The 17,412-nt window shown below is 37.4% G+C and overlaps 1 protein-coding gene across 4 annotated transcripts in view; it reads left to right on the forward strand.

Annotated features, from left to right (window-relative positions):
- PARD3B (par-3 family cell polarity regulator beta) overlaps positions 1-17,412 on the forward strand; it is a 600,416-nt gene that overhangs the window by 493,418 nt on the left and 89,586 nt on the right. For all 4 annotated transcript variants that reach the window (XM_081312950.1, XM_081312947.1, XM_081312948.1 and 1 more), the window contains one exon: positions 15,217-15,352. In XM_081312950.1, coding sequence (XP_081169076.1) covers positions 15,217-15,352 — 136 coding nt within the window. The remainder of the gene's footprint in view (positions 1-15,216; positions 15,353-17,412) is intronic.

Below are 17,412 nucleotides of genomic sequence, written 5' to 3' on the forward strand. Positions count from 1 at the left end.
TAATACTGGATTAATGTTATCCCAGTAGCCATCATCCATTAAAAGCTTTCTTTTATTATAAGGATGCTTTTTGACCACATGATCTATCTATTTTTCTCTGACATTCTAGGCAGCCTATAAATAACTTTTTAAAAAGACAAAAGCAAATGATTTTTTTTCAGTATTACTAATGTATGGAATTTAAAATTTAAGGTTACCTCACTCGGCTTGCAATACTTCTAGTTACGGAGAGGTATGATGAAATGAAGGAAGAAAGCTATAAATGGACCACTGAAAATCTGTCAGTGAGAGCAACTGATGCTCCTAAAACAAGTTTAATTCCAGGATTGATTGATTGATTGATTGATTTTGCAATATGCAGAATTAAATCTCATAATTATTTTCGAGTATTTCTGTGTAGAAAAATAACTCCAAGTCTGTAAAAATGAGCACGAAAGCATAGGAGGCTAAGTCCAATCCTTTGTTCTCCACTGGAACCCAAATGAAGGCTCAAGTAGAGAGATGGCTTTCTCTCTGTCTACTTGAACTCATCCAATGAAGGTTGACCAACCGCTTTTAAGCTGTTCTTACCCTACATAAATAGTACTGGAACAATTTTTTTTTAGAAAGTTACAATCACAAACAACTTTTTCCCTATGGATGATTTCTGAAGGGAGAGTGAAACCATTTTGGTATTATCACCAACATTGGAACTCTATGTTCTAGATGGTGGTGTCTGTAATTTTGCTTCAGGATTCACTGCTGAGCAGCCACATGGCTCTTCAAGTGTTGCTTTCCCCTGCAGTGCTTCTTCAGTGAGTGAACAGATGCTCCAGGAATTTTGCTGCTTGGAGAGTCAACATCACAATGGGATATCTGCCACTGAGACCTTCTCATTGGTGAGGATTCCAGACTGCAATAGCTAGAGAAAGTCTGTTATTTGGAAGCAGGAAGGCTTTTAACAATAGGATTGTGGCTGGCAGTTTTAGCCTCGTCATCTTTATTTTTAAGGGAAAAGAAAATACACCCAGCCATTTTTTTTCTTTGTGAAAAACATTGAAAACATTGGTTGCCAATTAATTTCAAGAGTTACTTCACAAGAGTTCTATAGCAGATTAAACTAAACTCTCGGGCCTATATTGATGCATAAAATGTTCATTTCTCTTAAAGCCCCATTTCTTTTAAAGCCCCATGATTGAAATTGTTTCTTTTAGTGTTCAACCAAAGTGTACCCTTTCTGGATTGTAAACTTGAAGGCATTAGCATATCCTTTTGAGTTTATAGAGTTGGGAACGTACACTCCGAGAAGATCACAGGAGGAGGATCAGTTCAGGAGAAGGACATGGTAATACACTCTGTAATCTGCCAAGAAAACCAAATGGGTATATGTTTATAACAATGCAGTATCAGAAACCCTTCAGGTCAGAGGGTATCCAGCACTAAGGGCAAGCAGAAATAGCACTGCTAATATCAAGCTGCTGATATTCCCAGAGGCAAAACGAAAAGTTGAAGCTGTAGAGATATGTATATCATTGGAAGTGGAACAGTTGCATTGCAAGTCAAGGCAGATTTGCTATTCTTAGACATTGACATTCTGAATTTTAGCGAAATGAAATGTACTGGAATGGAGAAGCATCAGATCTTCTACTGTGGACAAGGAAAACATTTTAAAAAATGGAGTAGCCATCATCATTAACAAAAGGGTATTAAAGTTAGCACAAGGATATAATTCCCAAAATGATAGAATCATCTCAGTTTTGAGTGCAAGGCAAATAAAGCAACTTTAAAGTGATCCAAGTTTACAATCCAGCTACAGATGCAGAGAAAGCAGAAGTTCTTTGATTTTAACATTTTTGTCAACATGAGCACCAAAACCAAACATCGTCTATTATAAAGGGAGCATTATGGAAACAAGAAAACATTGTATTTATAACTTCGAATAGAATATTGGTAGCTCCATATCCTCTCCAGCAACCAACACCCAGATAAGCAAGGTTAACACCAGACAAACAATCAAGCAGAAAACATTACCCTAATCAAGGAACTATGAAGGAGAGAACCAGATCTCTACCAACATTGATAGGGCAAGCTACTATATATAAATAAAGAGTAAACCTCTCACTTATTAGTACTGAAGTTGTTACCTTGTTGGTGGAGCAGTGGGCTAATGCCTCCTTAAGTAACACCAGCTGCCTGCAATTAGTGCAGGTTCGCATCCCACCAGGCTCAAGGTTGACTCAGCCTTCCATCCTTCCGAGGTAGGTAAAATGAGGACCCAGATTGTTGGGGGCAATTAAGCTGACTTTGTAATAATGCCGCTTGGGTGTGTGTGTGAAAGCCCTAATAAGCAGGCATATACATAGAATGAAGGCTACTGCTAAGCTTGTAAGCCACCCTGAGTCTTCGGAGAAGGGCGGGATATAAATGGAATTAAAATAAATAAATAAATAAATAATGAAACATCTGCAAGAAACAACCAAGCTTACCAAGGACTCCACAGTACTTATAACTGCTGTTTAAGAAGCTCAGAAGCCACATTTTTATTATTCTTATTTTCTTCTTTTCTATTGCTTTCTCTTTAGAATGATACTTCAGTACTCACTGTTAATTGATTCCAAGAGGCACGAGTGCTAAAAATGATAAGTACCAAATAAACCATGGGACTTACCATGTGACCCTTTGCTTCAGATGGGAAGGACTTTGTGTTTGTGCCTTTACCTATGTCAGTGACCTTCCCAGCATGTCTGCCTTCCTCTCCACCCTCTGAGGCCATCCCCCACTTCCCTTTGAAGTGACCTTCCCAACGTAACCGACTTCCTGTCCATTCTCCACAGCTATCCCTCTCTTACTAACACAGTGCATGGAGTACCAAATAAACAATGAGTACAGGGACAAAATTTCATAACAAAATGTCTCAAGTACCAAATTTAATGAGTTTTGAAGCAGTCAAGGTACCAGTGTATTTCTTTTTCACTTTTATATTACTGTATTACTATTTCTTGTACCCTTAACTTAAAATTGATATTGTTTTAATCTCTGGAAAACTGCTTTTAAAAAAATTATATGTTCCTGTGTATAAAGAAAATTTACAGAAATTAAGAAATTTCTTTATGCAAAGATGGGTGCAATATCAGATAAAGAAGGAAAGAATCTACTGGATAAAAAATACATGATGCAGATATGCTGAAAACATGTCCAAAAATATTTCAAAATGAATGATATGTGCAAACTGTAGTGCCAGACAGAAGCTAAATGGTCTCTAGAATATATTGCTGACAACAATTTCATCAGGAGCTGATGAAATCCCAGCTGAGCTGTTTAACATTTTGGAAGATAATCTAGTTAAGGTGCCAAATGAAGTTTGTAAAAAGGTATGGAAAACATAGCAGTGGCCAATGGGCTGTAAAAGTTTTCTTTTTTCCAAAAAGTCTCCCCCAAAGAACACTCATATTATCAAATCATGGCTCTTCTTTCCCATTCCCATTTAACAATACAGGAACAAGAACTCCCAAATGTATAAGATGAATTCAGAAGAGGCGAAAGTGCTTGAGATCGTATTACTAGCATCTGATAATAAAACAGTCAAGAGAGTTCCAGAAGAACATGTGCTTTGGCTTTATTAATTTTACTATGGGTTTGACAAAGTGGACACCAACAAATTGTTGATAGCTCTTAAAATCATGATTATACCAGGCCTTTTATCTGCTTGTTGAAGAATTTATATGATGACTAGGAAGCAACAGAGAACACTTTATGGAGAAACCAATGATTCACAATTGGCATAGGAGCATGCCAGATTATATAGTGTTATTTATTTAATTAACATGCAGAATATATCACAAGAAATTATGGACTCAAGGAATTACAAATTGCAATTAAAATTATAAGGAGAAGCTTGAACAACCTCTTATGGTGGTTGATAGTAGCACTTTGCTGCCCTTGAAGAGAGGAAGACTTAAATAATTCCTTGTTGAAGGTTAAAGGAATGAGTGCAAAAGTCTACTGCTTAGATTTTAAAAACCAAGATATTAAGATTCACACAATAAAAATAGACAGAAAAGAACATGAAGTGGTAACGGGCTGTATTTTTGTAGACTCAAGGATTCACAGATGGCAATAGAAAACATGAAATAAAGTGGCATCTACTACACTGGAAAAAGAATGTGGTATGACTAGACAAAATATTAAACTTCAGACATGTCATTCAGATAACCAAGGTACATGTAGTATTATCAAGCCCATGGTTTTCCCAGCTATAACATACACTAGCTATGGGACACCAGCATATTCACTACGTTTGGGAAATTACTGTGGGTAATTTCTTGTGTAGTTTGCTATCACTCAGATCAGCTAGCAAATATAGAGAGAGATAACAACAAGAATCTACACAATCTATACCTATCAATATCAAAAGGCACAGAAAGTTTTAGATCCATTGGTAACAGGGTTGTGGGTAGTTGGTCTAGACTCTAGGGACAGGCCCAAAGAGAGTGAATCTTTGGTTATTCCAGCCTTTCCTCTTTTAGATACATAATAGTAGCAGAATAGAGATGGGAAATAGGATACCGAATGATCCGTTCTGGACCTTTAATGGAAAAAAATTGCTGAATGGGGATGATATATGCAACAATTTCTAACTGACTGGGATTGTATATACAGGAGATCAGCTAAAACAGCACCAAAATAGCAGCATCAATAAGAGTTGAGTGAAGGAAATAAAAGTTCACTAAGGTGAATGAAGGTTTTAGAGATTCTTTGCAACCATGAGACTCCTAATTTTCACTCCATAAATTTTGACTGTGGAAAGCTGATGCAGGGCAATTTTAATGCATTGTAACTCAGAATAACCCTTCTGTACATTTCAATCTTTTCGATTTGGGGGCCAGATGATAGACATTTCTTGAAGTTACACCATTGTTAATTGTTTATTAATGCAATAGGCAGTAAGCCTGAAACATCAGTTTTATATACTTGGAGATCAAAAATACATTCTTTTAAATAAATTGTTAGGCCTGAGAAATAAGGAAAGCTGCAACAAAGAAGCTACCATCTCCTGCAATAATTTAACATTCAGTGTTAGCTTAGTTGAATTGTTACAGCTGTTGTAAATTGAGTGAGAGGTTGAAAAACTACACTCTATAGTGGTGTGACCTGTATGTTACAAATATGCCAGCTGCTTTTTCTCAACAGAGAGATTTCTGTAAGAAAATGTGCCAGAAGAAAGCAATACCCCAAATATTCTGCATGGGGTATTCTGAAGAAGTTATTGCATATAAATTGCCCTCTATTATTAGATTTCTTAGTGATGCCAAACAGCAAGAGGGGAAAAAAGGAAGAGATGATTCCACTTTTCAAAAACAAATGTTTTATATTTAAATAAAAAACAAAAGTTGGAGGTTTATATGTCATTACTTGTAACAATAATTTGAGAAAATGTCAATTGTGGTCAGTAACTGGAATCCTGTAATCTGAATCAGACATTTATATTCCAGAATAGAATATACTAGAAGCTCAGAATAGCAGCTAATAACTTAAAGTTCATTGTTTCATTCTTTTCAAAATGAAAATCTTAAGCTCTTTTCTGCCTTGTGTCTAAGAACCTTTCAGCAACTAAAATGCCATTTGTCAAATTCATTTTTACACATATGGCCAGAAACACCTAATTTGCTTCCAATTATATAATCTCTTACTCTGTGCTTGATATTCTGTCAAGGTTAAAAATTTAGCATTTCTGCTACCAGCTTCAAATGCTACCTTCATTGGAGCAAAGTATTTTCATATCATAATAGCATAAGCTCTGATCACAACTCAGTTTTAACTGTTCAAACAAGCTTGTCCTAATCACAGTTCAGAAAAAGTCTACAAACACCTCTAGGTTACAGAATCAAGGGGCATCAGATAGAGGTAATGAGAGAAAATGGCTTCAGTGAAGAAGTTAATTGGGTATTTGTCTGGAAAAATGGCTTGTCTTGACAATACTTAAATAATCTCCTCTCAGAAATCTATAGAATCCAGTGGTGGGTGTGGCTTTCCAGTAGCCAGGATTGGTCATCCTGAGGAACTCCCTGGTCTTACTAAGGAATGGTGAGACACAAAGAGCTATCTTTGTGATTGCTCCTTAGTTCCTTTTCTGGCATTGTGGGAAATGATCTCCTTCCCCAGAAAGATCTGAGTAATGAAGCACATCAGACCACGGTTAGAGAGCCAGTGGTGTTTCAATGTGAAACAAATTGTAGTCATGTGTTGTTTTAGAGATCTTTGATGATTTAGAAAGAAGCATTTATGATACTTTAAATCTGTATAGTTAAAAGGACACAAGCTACCTAATTTAAAAAAAACCCAGTAAGGATTTAAGTATAAAACTGGGTAATGATCCAGGTGATGTTTTTATAATGCATGTTAGAACTTACTTCTGTTTATAAATGAATCATCTCTTTTCCTCATTTGTTTGTGTTCATGCACAGAATGAGACATAAGGTTACTTTTTGTCAATTTCCACTTTCAGGCATGTTTGACTTGTGTGACTGCCTGAATCATCTTTCACCATAATTTTGTTCTGCAAAGTCTAGAGTTTCCATTTCTAAAGCTTTATTGTTCTCTTAGTTGCTGAAATACATTTTCACATCCTGCTGACAGTAGTTATGGCAAAGAGTTAAGCACACTAGTTTTGTGAGACTCTCTTTCAGAGCTTTCCCCCATTGTACCCCACACTCAAATTTATGAACCACATTTAGCATTCAGAAGACAACAGCTGAACAAAACAAAAGAAGAAAAAATATTTCCCTGCTATTAGCACCATCTCCTACTTTCCTTTCAGCAGTTTTGCAAATGCCCAAGCTCTAAATTTGTCTTCTCATATGCTTTCCAAAGCACAGCCTTCCTACTTTGCACAGACACTACTACATCAGAACTGTTCTACCCAAAACACATTGGCCATGGATAGAAGAGAAGATCTGCAGCTCAGGATTGAATTTGGGGTCCTCAGTTCTGTCTGAGCCTGGAGGCTTTCTTGCAAACATTTCATTACCACATTAGACAACATCATCAGGCCTAGCACCAATGATGTTGCCTCACTTGATAATGAAATATCTGCAAGAAAACCACCAAATTCAGAGCGCACAAAGGACACCACTTTGGCCATATTTTAGTGGTAGCTCCACTGATTCTTTCCCTATAGCTTGGATGCAGTTATTTTGGGTAGCACTGAACATTGACTTGCACCAATGAACAAAAAAATCCACTGTCCTAGCCATCAGGCAGTGACTGGAATCCCACTTGTCTGTCAAAGAAGATAATGGGGATGAGTCAAACTCTTACAGTATCCTCATTCTATAAATGTCTGAGGTGACTCAATGCCTTCAGGTATCTCTTATTACAGGTCTCAGGCAGTAGGGCTTAAACTAGGGAAGCTGAGATAGGCAGTCTATTAGTTGCAGCTGTTTTCTGCAAAAGAGGCTAGACATCCTGATAGCTGTAGTATTAGCAATAAAGGGGTTTCTAGCAATTCTGAGATTCTCAGAGCTGCGGCTTCAGGTAAAGTCAGGGATCATTGGGCAAAAGCAACCGACATGACCAGAGACAAACACAGAAATGCACATACAGATTAAGAAAGTCTTCAATGGAACAAACAGAACAAAATATACTTTGTTCCTGTCACAATTCGGTACCCAGCGTAGATTGTGGGATGAGTCCAAGGTTTAAGGCCCCTATCAAATGTTTTGATCAATTAGAATGTTGGTTTTCTCCACCTTTATTCAGGAGCAGCCAGTGATGTATACTGTATGCTGATGCTGAGTAATAATATAAAAAGCATCAGCATTATAAAAGAAAATGCCATTCCCAAAATGAATATTTCAGCAGATTCTCAAATACTTCAGAAGACAACAACATCTAATAATACAACAGTTAAGTACCTTTTCTCTTGTGTTGACTATTTCCCTGAAGAAATAAACATTAGATCATACCTAATGGTGTTTTCATTTTTTTTTAGCAATTTTCTCGCTTTTTGGAAGTATTCTTTATTAATCACATTTTTAACTTCTCCATGTTTGATGTTATTGAACTTTAAAATGCCCAAATACTTGTTTGCTTCATCCTAATGGTTCCTGATGGTTTGGCTATTTGGCATTTCAGTTCCATTACTTTTCATGATTTAACTTACTTTATTGCTATTGTAGCACACTTCTTTAGGCCAAATTCCATTGCTATTTTTGTGCTAAAAATTGTTAAGGTCATTTTCCTGCTTGATAGCCAAGATCTGTTTTCTTCAACATCACTGTAAATAGGATCATGGCAATGGCAAATAATAAGGGTGATAATGATTCATCCTGGAAGACATCTCGTCTAAAGTTGAGAAGTCCAAATTTTTCATTTCCAAGCATTACTTCTGTCTTCCGCTTCTTCATTATTTTTCTACAAACATTGTAATGTTTTTTACCGATACCAGTTGTTTCCAAACATTTAATGATCCAACTATATGATAATGAATCAACCCCTTTTTATAATCAGTTCAGACCATATGCAAATTGCATCTTCAGCTTTTGCAGTTTCACAGAAACTGTGAGGCAAGCTGTTCCACTGGTTAATTGTCCTCACTGTCAAGAAGTTTCTCCTTAATTCCAGGTTGCTTCTCTCTTTGATCAGTTTCCAATCATTGTTTCTTGTCCTGCCCTCTAGTACTTTGGTGAATAACATGGCCCCCTCTTCTTTGTGGCAGCCCCCCCAAATACTGGAATCATGTCTCCCCTAGTTCTTCTTTTCTTTAGACTAGCCAAACCCAAGTCCTGCAGCCTTTCTTTGTATGTTTTAGTCTCCAGGCCTTTAATCATCTTAGTTGCTCTTCTCTGAAATTTTTTCGGACTCTCAACATCTTTTTTGTGATATGGTGACCAAAATTGGCTGCAATATTTCAGGTGTGGTCTTACTAAGGTTTTATAGAGAGGTACTAATACTTTGTGTGTTCTTGATTCTATGCCTCTGTTTATACAACCCAGGATTGTATTAGCTTTTCTGGCTGCTGCTGCACATTGCTGGCTCATAGTCAAGTGATCGTCCACTAGGACTCCAAGGTCCCTCTCACAGTTACTGTTTTTAAGCCAGGTCTCGCCTAATCTGTACTTGTACCTTTGATTTTTCCTGCCTAAATGTAAGACTTTGCTTTTCTCCACATTGAAACTCATTTTGTTGGATAGGGCCCATTGTTCAAGATTGTCAAGATCTTTTTGGATCCTGAGTTTGTCTTCTGAGGTGTTGGCTACTCCTGCCATTTTTGGAGTAGCAAATTTGATGAGTTCCCCTTCAATTCCCTCATCTAAGTCATTGATGAAGATATTGAAGAGTACTGGGCCTAAGACGGAACCTTGTGGTACCCCACTGCTTACTTCTCAACATGTGGATATAGTGCCATTGAGGACTATTCGTTGAGTATGGTTTGCCAGCCAGCTACACATTCATTTGGTGGTGATGTTGTCTATTCCAACTTTTTCTAGCTTACCAAGGAGTAGGTTGTGGTCTACTTCATCAAATGCCTTACTGAAATCTACATCCACAGCATTTCGCTGGTCTACTAGTTTAGTCATTTTATCAAAGAATGAAATAAGATTGGTTTGGCATGATCTGTTTTTAACAAACCCATGCTGGCTACTAGTTATAACTTTGTTTGCTTCTAGTTGTTCGCAGATCTGTTTTTTATTACCTTTTCTAGGATCTTCCTAGGTATTGATGTTAAATTGATTGGTCTGTAGTTTCCTGAGTCTGGGTTTTTCCCCCCTCTTTCTTGAAGATGGGAACCACATCAGCCCTTTTCCAATCCTCAGGTACTTCCCCGGTGCTCCAGGATTTATGAAAGATGTGGTGCAGTGGTTCTGAGATAACATCTGCCTGCTCTTTTAGAACTCTGGGATGTAGTCTGTCAGCTCCCTGCGATTTATATTCGTCAAGTTCTCCAGAACCATTTTATCAATCAACAGTTATCTTTTATAGCTCTGCTTTCTCTTTTATTTCCTTTCTGTTCTACTGGAAGGATGTTATTTTCTTCTAAATAATCTTGGTTATTGTCAACTGTTATGCCTGTGAATAATTTAAACATAGGCAAGCATTTTATTGGCCTATATTTTCCTGATGTTGTCCCTTTCACTTAGTCTTTTTGAATCAGATATAGTTTTCTAATTATTAACAGCTCGCTGATGGCTCTTTGATGTAGTACTTCATTACACTGTTTAGCTATAATTAGATGAATTAAAAACCATGCAATTGATCATTTATTGCTATTATTTCCTTGACAACATACTAGGGATTAATCAAGCCCATCCAAATTCACATTGATGTGCTCACAGTTTGATGGATATTTTTGGCCACTTTCAACTGGTGCACTAGTTGGGACCTTTTTGAGAGAGAGAGACTCTGGTAACTGTCAGGCTCTAGATCAAATTACTGCAATGTGTTGCTCTTGGATCTGCCCTTGAAGACTTTGGAAATTGCAGTTGATATAGAAAATAGTAGACTGCTGAGAGCAGAGGGATGGTTCAGTAATGTTGCACCGCAGTGATTTCCAGTGAGTTTCTGAATACAATATAAGAAACTGGCATTAACCTGTTTAACCTACAGGGTATGGAAATAAGATATCTACAGGACTATCTCTTCCAAGTTGACCATGGCCAGCCTGTCACCAGTACAGAAAGAGAATGTGGTAGGGCCAGAAACAGGGTTTCCCATTACTACTTTGACCTGATGGAACAATAGGGGGGGATCCAAATGGCCCCCATTTTAGTAATTTTACAGAAAGCTGTTAAGACTTGCCTTTCTATCAAGCCTTGGGAAATAGACATCTGTGTTTTGCATGCCACTAGTACAGTAGTATATGCTTTTAGTTTGACTGATTTGCTTTTATGTTTCTTATTAATATGGTTACATGGTTTTTATTATTTTTATATTAAGTGTTATGAATATCACAGCATTTTATAATTTAGTTATTCACAACTACTGAGAATATATAGCCCGCTTCAAAGTCAACAAACTTTGTTTCTAATAAAGAGCATTATACTGGAAGCCAAAGCTACCCCATCCTTACTCAACTAGTACTCAAAAGCCAGAACTACAATATATATCCTTGTTCTTGTTTTCTGTTTGCCTTCATATATTCAGTCTATTGGTGACACCAATATGGAGTCTATATTGGTGGATGGATACAGATTCTGACATAAATCTGACTGAGGTTTAATTGACTATGGTCTGTTCCCATCTCTTTAATGACCTTGGGAGACAGGGGGAAGAGACACAGCCAAGGGAACACTCAGATAAAAGGCACTTGCAGCAGAAGGTAAGCAGAGCAAGTGACTCAGAAGGGACCCTCCTTAGTTTCTTAGACTACAAAGGCAATGGGGAGGGGGAAATGTACTTTCAGAAGTCCTTGGTGCTCACTGAGCTCGGTTGTTTTCTTGCATACATTTCATTACCCAAACACTAATATGTTACCTAGTTTGGGTAATGAAACATCTGCAAGAAAACAATCAAGTTCAGAGAGCACCAAGAACGCCTAATTTCAACTCTAAGCTGCAAATATTCTCCTTTAATGTGCTTTCAGACATGCAAGATTCTGTTAATATAACCTTATAATAAGGTAGAATTAGCTCATCAGCCATGTTTCCTGTCTGGTTCTACCTCACAAGGATGACAAATACCAAGTATTAAAAGTGTAGTTCACAGATGCAGCTGGCATCAGGGTGAACCAAAATTACATTCTCCTCCATTCAGACAGTTTCCAAATTAAATAGTGATTACAAGTCTCACTGATACATTCCAGTGGTAATTTTTATATTGTATTATACCAAGTTTTCAAGTTGGCATAAATTTTTGCACTTCTTTTGTAACCTATGATTGCTTTTTCTAAGACAAGCATTTGGCTATCTGATCAAAGACAAAGATTTAAATATATGTATATATAGTCAGATGGGAGAATAGATTGCAACTGGTATGATTTTTTTCCTTACAAATATGAGAAAATGGTGGGTTTTTTAATATTGCCTTATACTTTTCTTTTTTTATCATTATTATTACTGATGACTTCATTTTGTTTGAATTCAATGCCTCAGTTCCTTTGGGGTAAACTAATAGATTATGTATGCGATATTTGCCTGGCCCTGATTGAATTCATCTGGCAACTCTGAATGTAGTTCATATATTCATGTAATTGTCAGGAGGCAAGCTGAAATTCTGAACTGCTAAAGGATTGGATATCACAATCATTTTACATTGCCTGGGAGTTGAAGTTAGCTTTTTTTGTTCCACAGTTTGTCTTTCTATCCCCAGTTAGGGCTTTTAATTATATAGTTGTCAACCCTGACTGAGCAAAATCCCTCAAAAATCTATAGTCTGGTTTTGATGGGGGATTTTTAGGGTGTGTGTATGTGCAATGAAGGCATAGTGCAAAAATTTGTCTTAATACACAAATCTAGCTCCCCTTCTTTATGTCCCACTCAGAAATTAGATCTAACTGTGGAACTTGATAGTTTTGCCCTGCAATTAAATTGAGACTGTTTTGCCAACAGGCCATACAATTTGATGCAACACAGTCAGTTTTGTATGAGCCTAGGTTTGTAAGGCTGTGGGCCATGTAATCTCATAATTGTTCTGCAAAGGAGTTCTCAAGGAGTTCTGATGCACCTGAGAAATTGCCAGCATAGGCAACTTATTATTCCATCAGGCATGATGTCTGAAAATGAAGGCACTGATTCATAATAACAGAAACTGCCTGGATAAAAATTGTGTGAACTGTGAAATCATGATCAGATGTGCTTGCTTCAAGGGTTGCTTCCAGGCAGGAAGAATGTCCATGTAAGGAAATGTATGACTCTAGTAAAGGTTATTAAACATGACTGTGGTGCACATTTGTAAGGCGTCACATCCAAATATATTACTCAGGATGTGCAAATCCATTTTACTGCCTGCTCTGCATGGTAGATTTCCATTTTGGCAGATTTATGTCATGATTTTTAATAAAATATCCAGATATAATCCAGTTGATTAATTTGGGGTAGGGGTTGTTTATTTTGTAAAATGTCACTTGGTTATTCCAAGAATCATCGGAAAGAAGAAGCCATTTCCTAGCCAAACTGCTAGGAAACTTACAACATTTGCACTGTGAAAAGCACGAAAAAGACATAAACTGTATATTTACCCCCCCAAAAAAGTCATATTTTTTTTAAATTTCTTTTACTCCTTGAGGAAGGATGAAAGCTTGTTTCCCTATTTCACTCCCATGGATCAACTGAGAGTGCAAAACTGAAATTGCTCCCAAATGCTTTCACATCCCTATGTACCACATATACAGTAGGTGTGTTCTGTACCAGCCTGCTACCGGCCCTGCAGAAAAGGCAGGGACAACCCCTTTTACAAGAAGGCAAGAGGCTGGAATTACGCCTGCCAAATTTATTACCACAAAAACAAACGGAACAAGACAAACCAAGAAACAGGAGCTTTAAGAAACATGAACTATCCAAGCGGTTGCCTTCAGCAAACCAGCCCTCCCACACATTCCCCTTATATAGAGTTCAGGGCGTGGCTTCTCTGTGCCTCCTTCCGAGGAGCCCCATTGCCTTCCTCTGTTTACTCCTAATTGACTGCCTCCTGCATCGGGCGTCCTTGAACAGGGCCAGCTGTGGGTCATCTTCATCCACACTGTCAGGCTCACACAGCTGGGTCTCCGTGGTGACCAAGTGGGAGGGGCCTGGCTGAGGGCTCTCATCAGCAAGATCTTCAACCCCCTCAGCAAGGTCTTCAACACCCCCCTCCTCCTCTGAGTCGTCCGACCCAACTGCCGAACCCACAGGCTGACCCTGAATCACAACAAGGTGAACACAGGCAATGTGGAGGCTATTGTGCTGTGAAACAAGTCATTATTTTATTAAAAATCATTAACCCACTGCTACGCACACTGGAGCACTTTGTTATATTCCATGTGCATGGAACTTGTTGAACTATCTAACAAGCCTCTTTCAATCTTCACAAAAATTACTGTTTCTTCCTCTTCGTATAATCTCTGCATTAGAGCAGAGGTAGAAAAGGAATATGGTATCCACAAATATCACTGTGAATTAAATTAATTTAATAGCAATAGCACTTAGACTTTTATATTGCTCCATAGTGATTTAGAGCCCTCTCTAAGCGGTTTACAGTGTCAGCATATTGCTCCCAACAATCTGGGTCCTCATTTTACTGCCTCAGAAGGATGGAAGGCTGGGTCATGAGCCAGTCAGGGTCAAACTGGTGGCTTGGGCAGAATCAGCCTGCAATACTGCATTCTAACCACTGCCCCACCATGGCTCACTTCACATTTAAACTCACAGAAAATAGGAAATGTAAATCTTAGCCAGCTAACTTTTGTTTTTTTGTCTTCTTATTCATGTGTGTAGCTCAAGCTCAACATTAATTTGGACATGACACCAATCATGCCATGCCAAGCATTGGCAATATTTGTTAGGCAACAGGTAAAGGAGAGAAGGGATGGGCCAATACAGTAGTCTGACAAAGGCTTGTAGGAAAAAACAAAGAAGTCACATCTAGTAATCAGATTATTTCTACCAACCACTGGCACAGTGGATAATTGTTTTTAACATATGTCAAGAAGCTAGTTTAATATGCAGCTGAAAAATTATTTTTTAAGGAGAAAGATCTCAGAGTAAGTAGGACTCTGCTATGATTGTAGCATTTTCCAGATACCCTGAATGGTGATAGAGGTTAGTTTCTCCAATGATTTATAAGTGATCTTCATTGAACAACCACAATTGATGCCAGCAACTCAATCACTAAGCAAAGTGGTTGCTAAGTGAAATCATGTGTTTAATCTTACTTCAGCTTCCCTTTGCTTTACAGTCCTGTGAAGGGTTGTCAGTGTGAGGATTGGTCGCAAAGTTACTTTGTCATCACTGTCCTAACTACAGTCATTAAATGAGGCAGTCAGTAGACAAGGACAACCTGTGTAATGAAGCTTACAAAGAACTCTAATTAACATTTGATGCATTGTGTGTGCCAAATGTGATTGTCTTCAAACTGAAGTAAAATTTTAAAAAAGAAACCCTAGCTAGCCCAGTATGCTACTGTATATGTCTGTTATTTACCTAATTGTGACTTGTGAAGATGTGAAACTAGGTGAAAAATTGCATTTGTTTAATGAATTCAGACGTGAACCATCTGAAAGTAAGAATACTGAAATATAATTGAGATGTTCCTTCTTTTTTCCAGTGATTGTCCATCTATTGGAACTGCTGATCGCATCCAGAAGTTACGTAAAGAGTATCATCAGGCAAGGAGAGAAGGTGCACCCTTATATGATGAAGAGGAAGGTAGAGGAAGATCATCTGATTATGATCAGCATTGGGTAGGTTCTCAAAATCTATTCAAAACAATTTAATCTATTATGAGTGTGTGTCAGTGTGTGTGTGTGTGTGTGTGTATATATATATATTGCTCAAAAAAATAAAGGGAACACTTAAACAACATAATGTACTGTATTTAATAGTAGGATGTCTTATTTTCTGTTCCCTTTATTTTTTTGAGCAGTATACACACACACACACACACACTTTGAAAAATATAAAAATAGTTATGGATCAATCTTTATTCATAGACCAGTTTTTTAAAAAAAAATCAATCCAAGGCTTAGTAATTAAACATTATATTAATACATTGTTTTAACCGATCTCCATATTCAACTAGATTAATGGCCACACACCAGATAAATGAAAAAGTGAATAACTTTACCAAGCACCTCCTGTGGGCATATGTGAGAGTTTTCTTCCTTTTTCCTTGTGTTAGTCTTATATTATTACATGTAGTCATGAAAACAAATAATGGCATTTGATTTATTTCTTTTTTCTGGAACTTTGATCAATGCTGTCCCCTCTCTACTCTGTCTTGCGATTCTGGGAAATTCTCAGAAGCTTTCAGAATCAAAATAGTCATTATGCTAAATAAAGTAATAGAACAGTCTCCCTTGGCTTCTGAAGGCACCAAGTAGGATTTCTGTGTAAATCTGTTCTTTGTTCTGCTCCCTCTGCTAGCATGCATTAAATTCTTCCAAGAGTCTGGAAACCATCTTCTTATCATGAGATCTTAGAGTAGTGATTATTGACATTACTAATATCAGTTTATTCTAAATTTTTATATTCACTTAACACTGAAAATTTTAAACGCCATAGCTTTATATCAGCTCCCTGTATTTTATAGATTATTTCACAAATATATTGCCCAAGATGAAGTGGATTTACTGTAGGATTAAGTTAGTGCCAACAATTCACAGAGCAGTAATTTGATATAAAGCTGGAGACTGTGGGGAAGCGAAGATAATCCAGATAGAGGGTGCTTAACCCTATATAAAGTTTTCTCCCCACTTTGTTCATTTTTAGTTCCATTGAAAAAATACATCATAACAACTTTGCAGGTCACACAGCTGATTAGGGAATATAAAATCAGTCAGATGACGTCTCCATACCAAATTGCCAATGAAATTTGACTGGATGTTGAGAGGGAGAAACAACTGCAAATTCTTGTACAATGTTTGAAGGCATTGCTTTATTTAGTTTATTTAGCATAATGAGAGCTTCTTAATAACAGGAGGAAATGGGGTTAGGACAGGATTGATTAAGTTTATGAAAAAATCAAATGCCTAATTTGCAGTTGTGAATTATTAATATTTTTTTCTTGTTCATTTATGAATTGATTCTTTTTAAAAGAGTCTAAAAGGATATTCAAACAAATTATTTACATTTTCTTGAGTTATTTATTTAGTTGTGATTGTGTGTGTGTGTATGTGTGTACACATGCTTTTCCATACACACACACGTGCGCACAAACGCACACACACACACACACATACACTGTATACATAATGTATTGCATCTGGCTTAGAAATTTATCTCTTGGTATGGAGCTGCACTGATCATTGAGAAACATTATGGAGAATCAATCAATCAATCAGAATAGACCTTGGAGGTCTTCTAGTCCAGGGCATTTCAACCTTTTCACTGATTGTACCACTTTTAGGATATGGCAGTTTTCAAGTACCACCAGTCACCTAGCAAGGTGTCAAAAACTTGATAACCAAAAAAAAAGGAAAAAAGTGATACAGGTAGTCCTCAACTTACAACAGTTTGCTTAGTGACTGTTCGAAGTTACAGTGGTATTGAAAAAGTTATTTATGACCATTTTTCACACTTATGACTGTTGCAGCATGGCCCCAGGGTCATATGATTTATATTTCGATGTTTGGCAACTGATTAATATTTATGATGGTCACAGTGTCCCAAGGTCATGTGATCTCCTTTTGCAACCTTTTGACAAGCAAAGTCAATGGCTGGGGGGGAGGCGTGGCCAGTTCAGTGTCGCTCAGGTTGGGGAGGAGCCTGTGAGGGGGCCGGACAGGCTGAGGGGTGGATCTGG

The sequence above is a fragment of the Vipera berus genome (assembly GCF_964194415.1).
Source record: "Vipera berus genome assembly, chromosome: 1".
Classification (NCBI taxonomy): Eukaryota; Metazoa; Chordata; class Lepidosauria; order Squamata; family Viperidae; genus Vipera; species Vipera berus.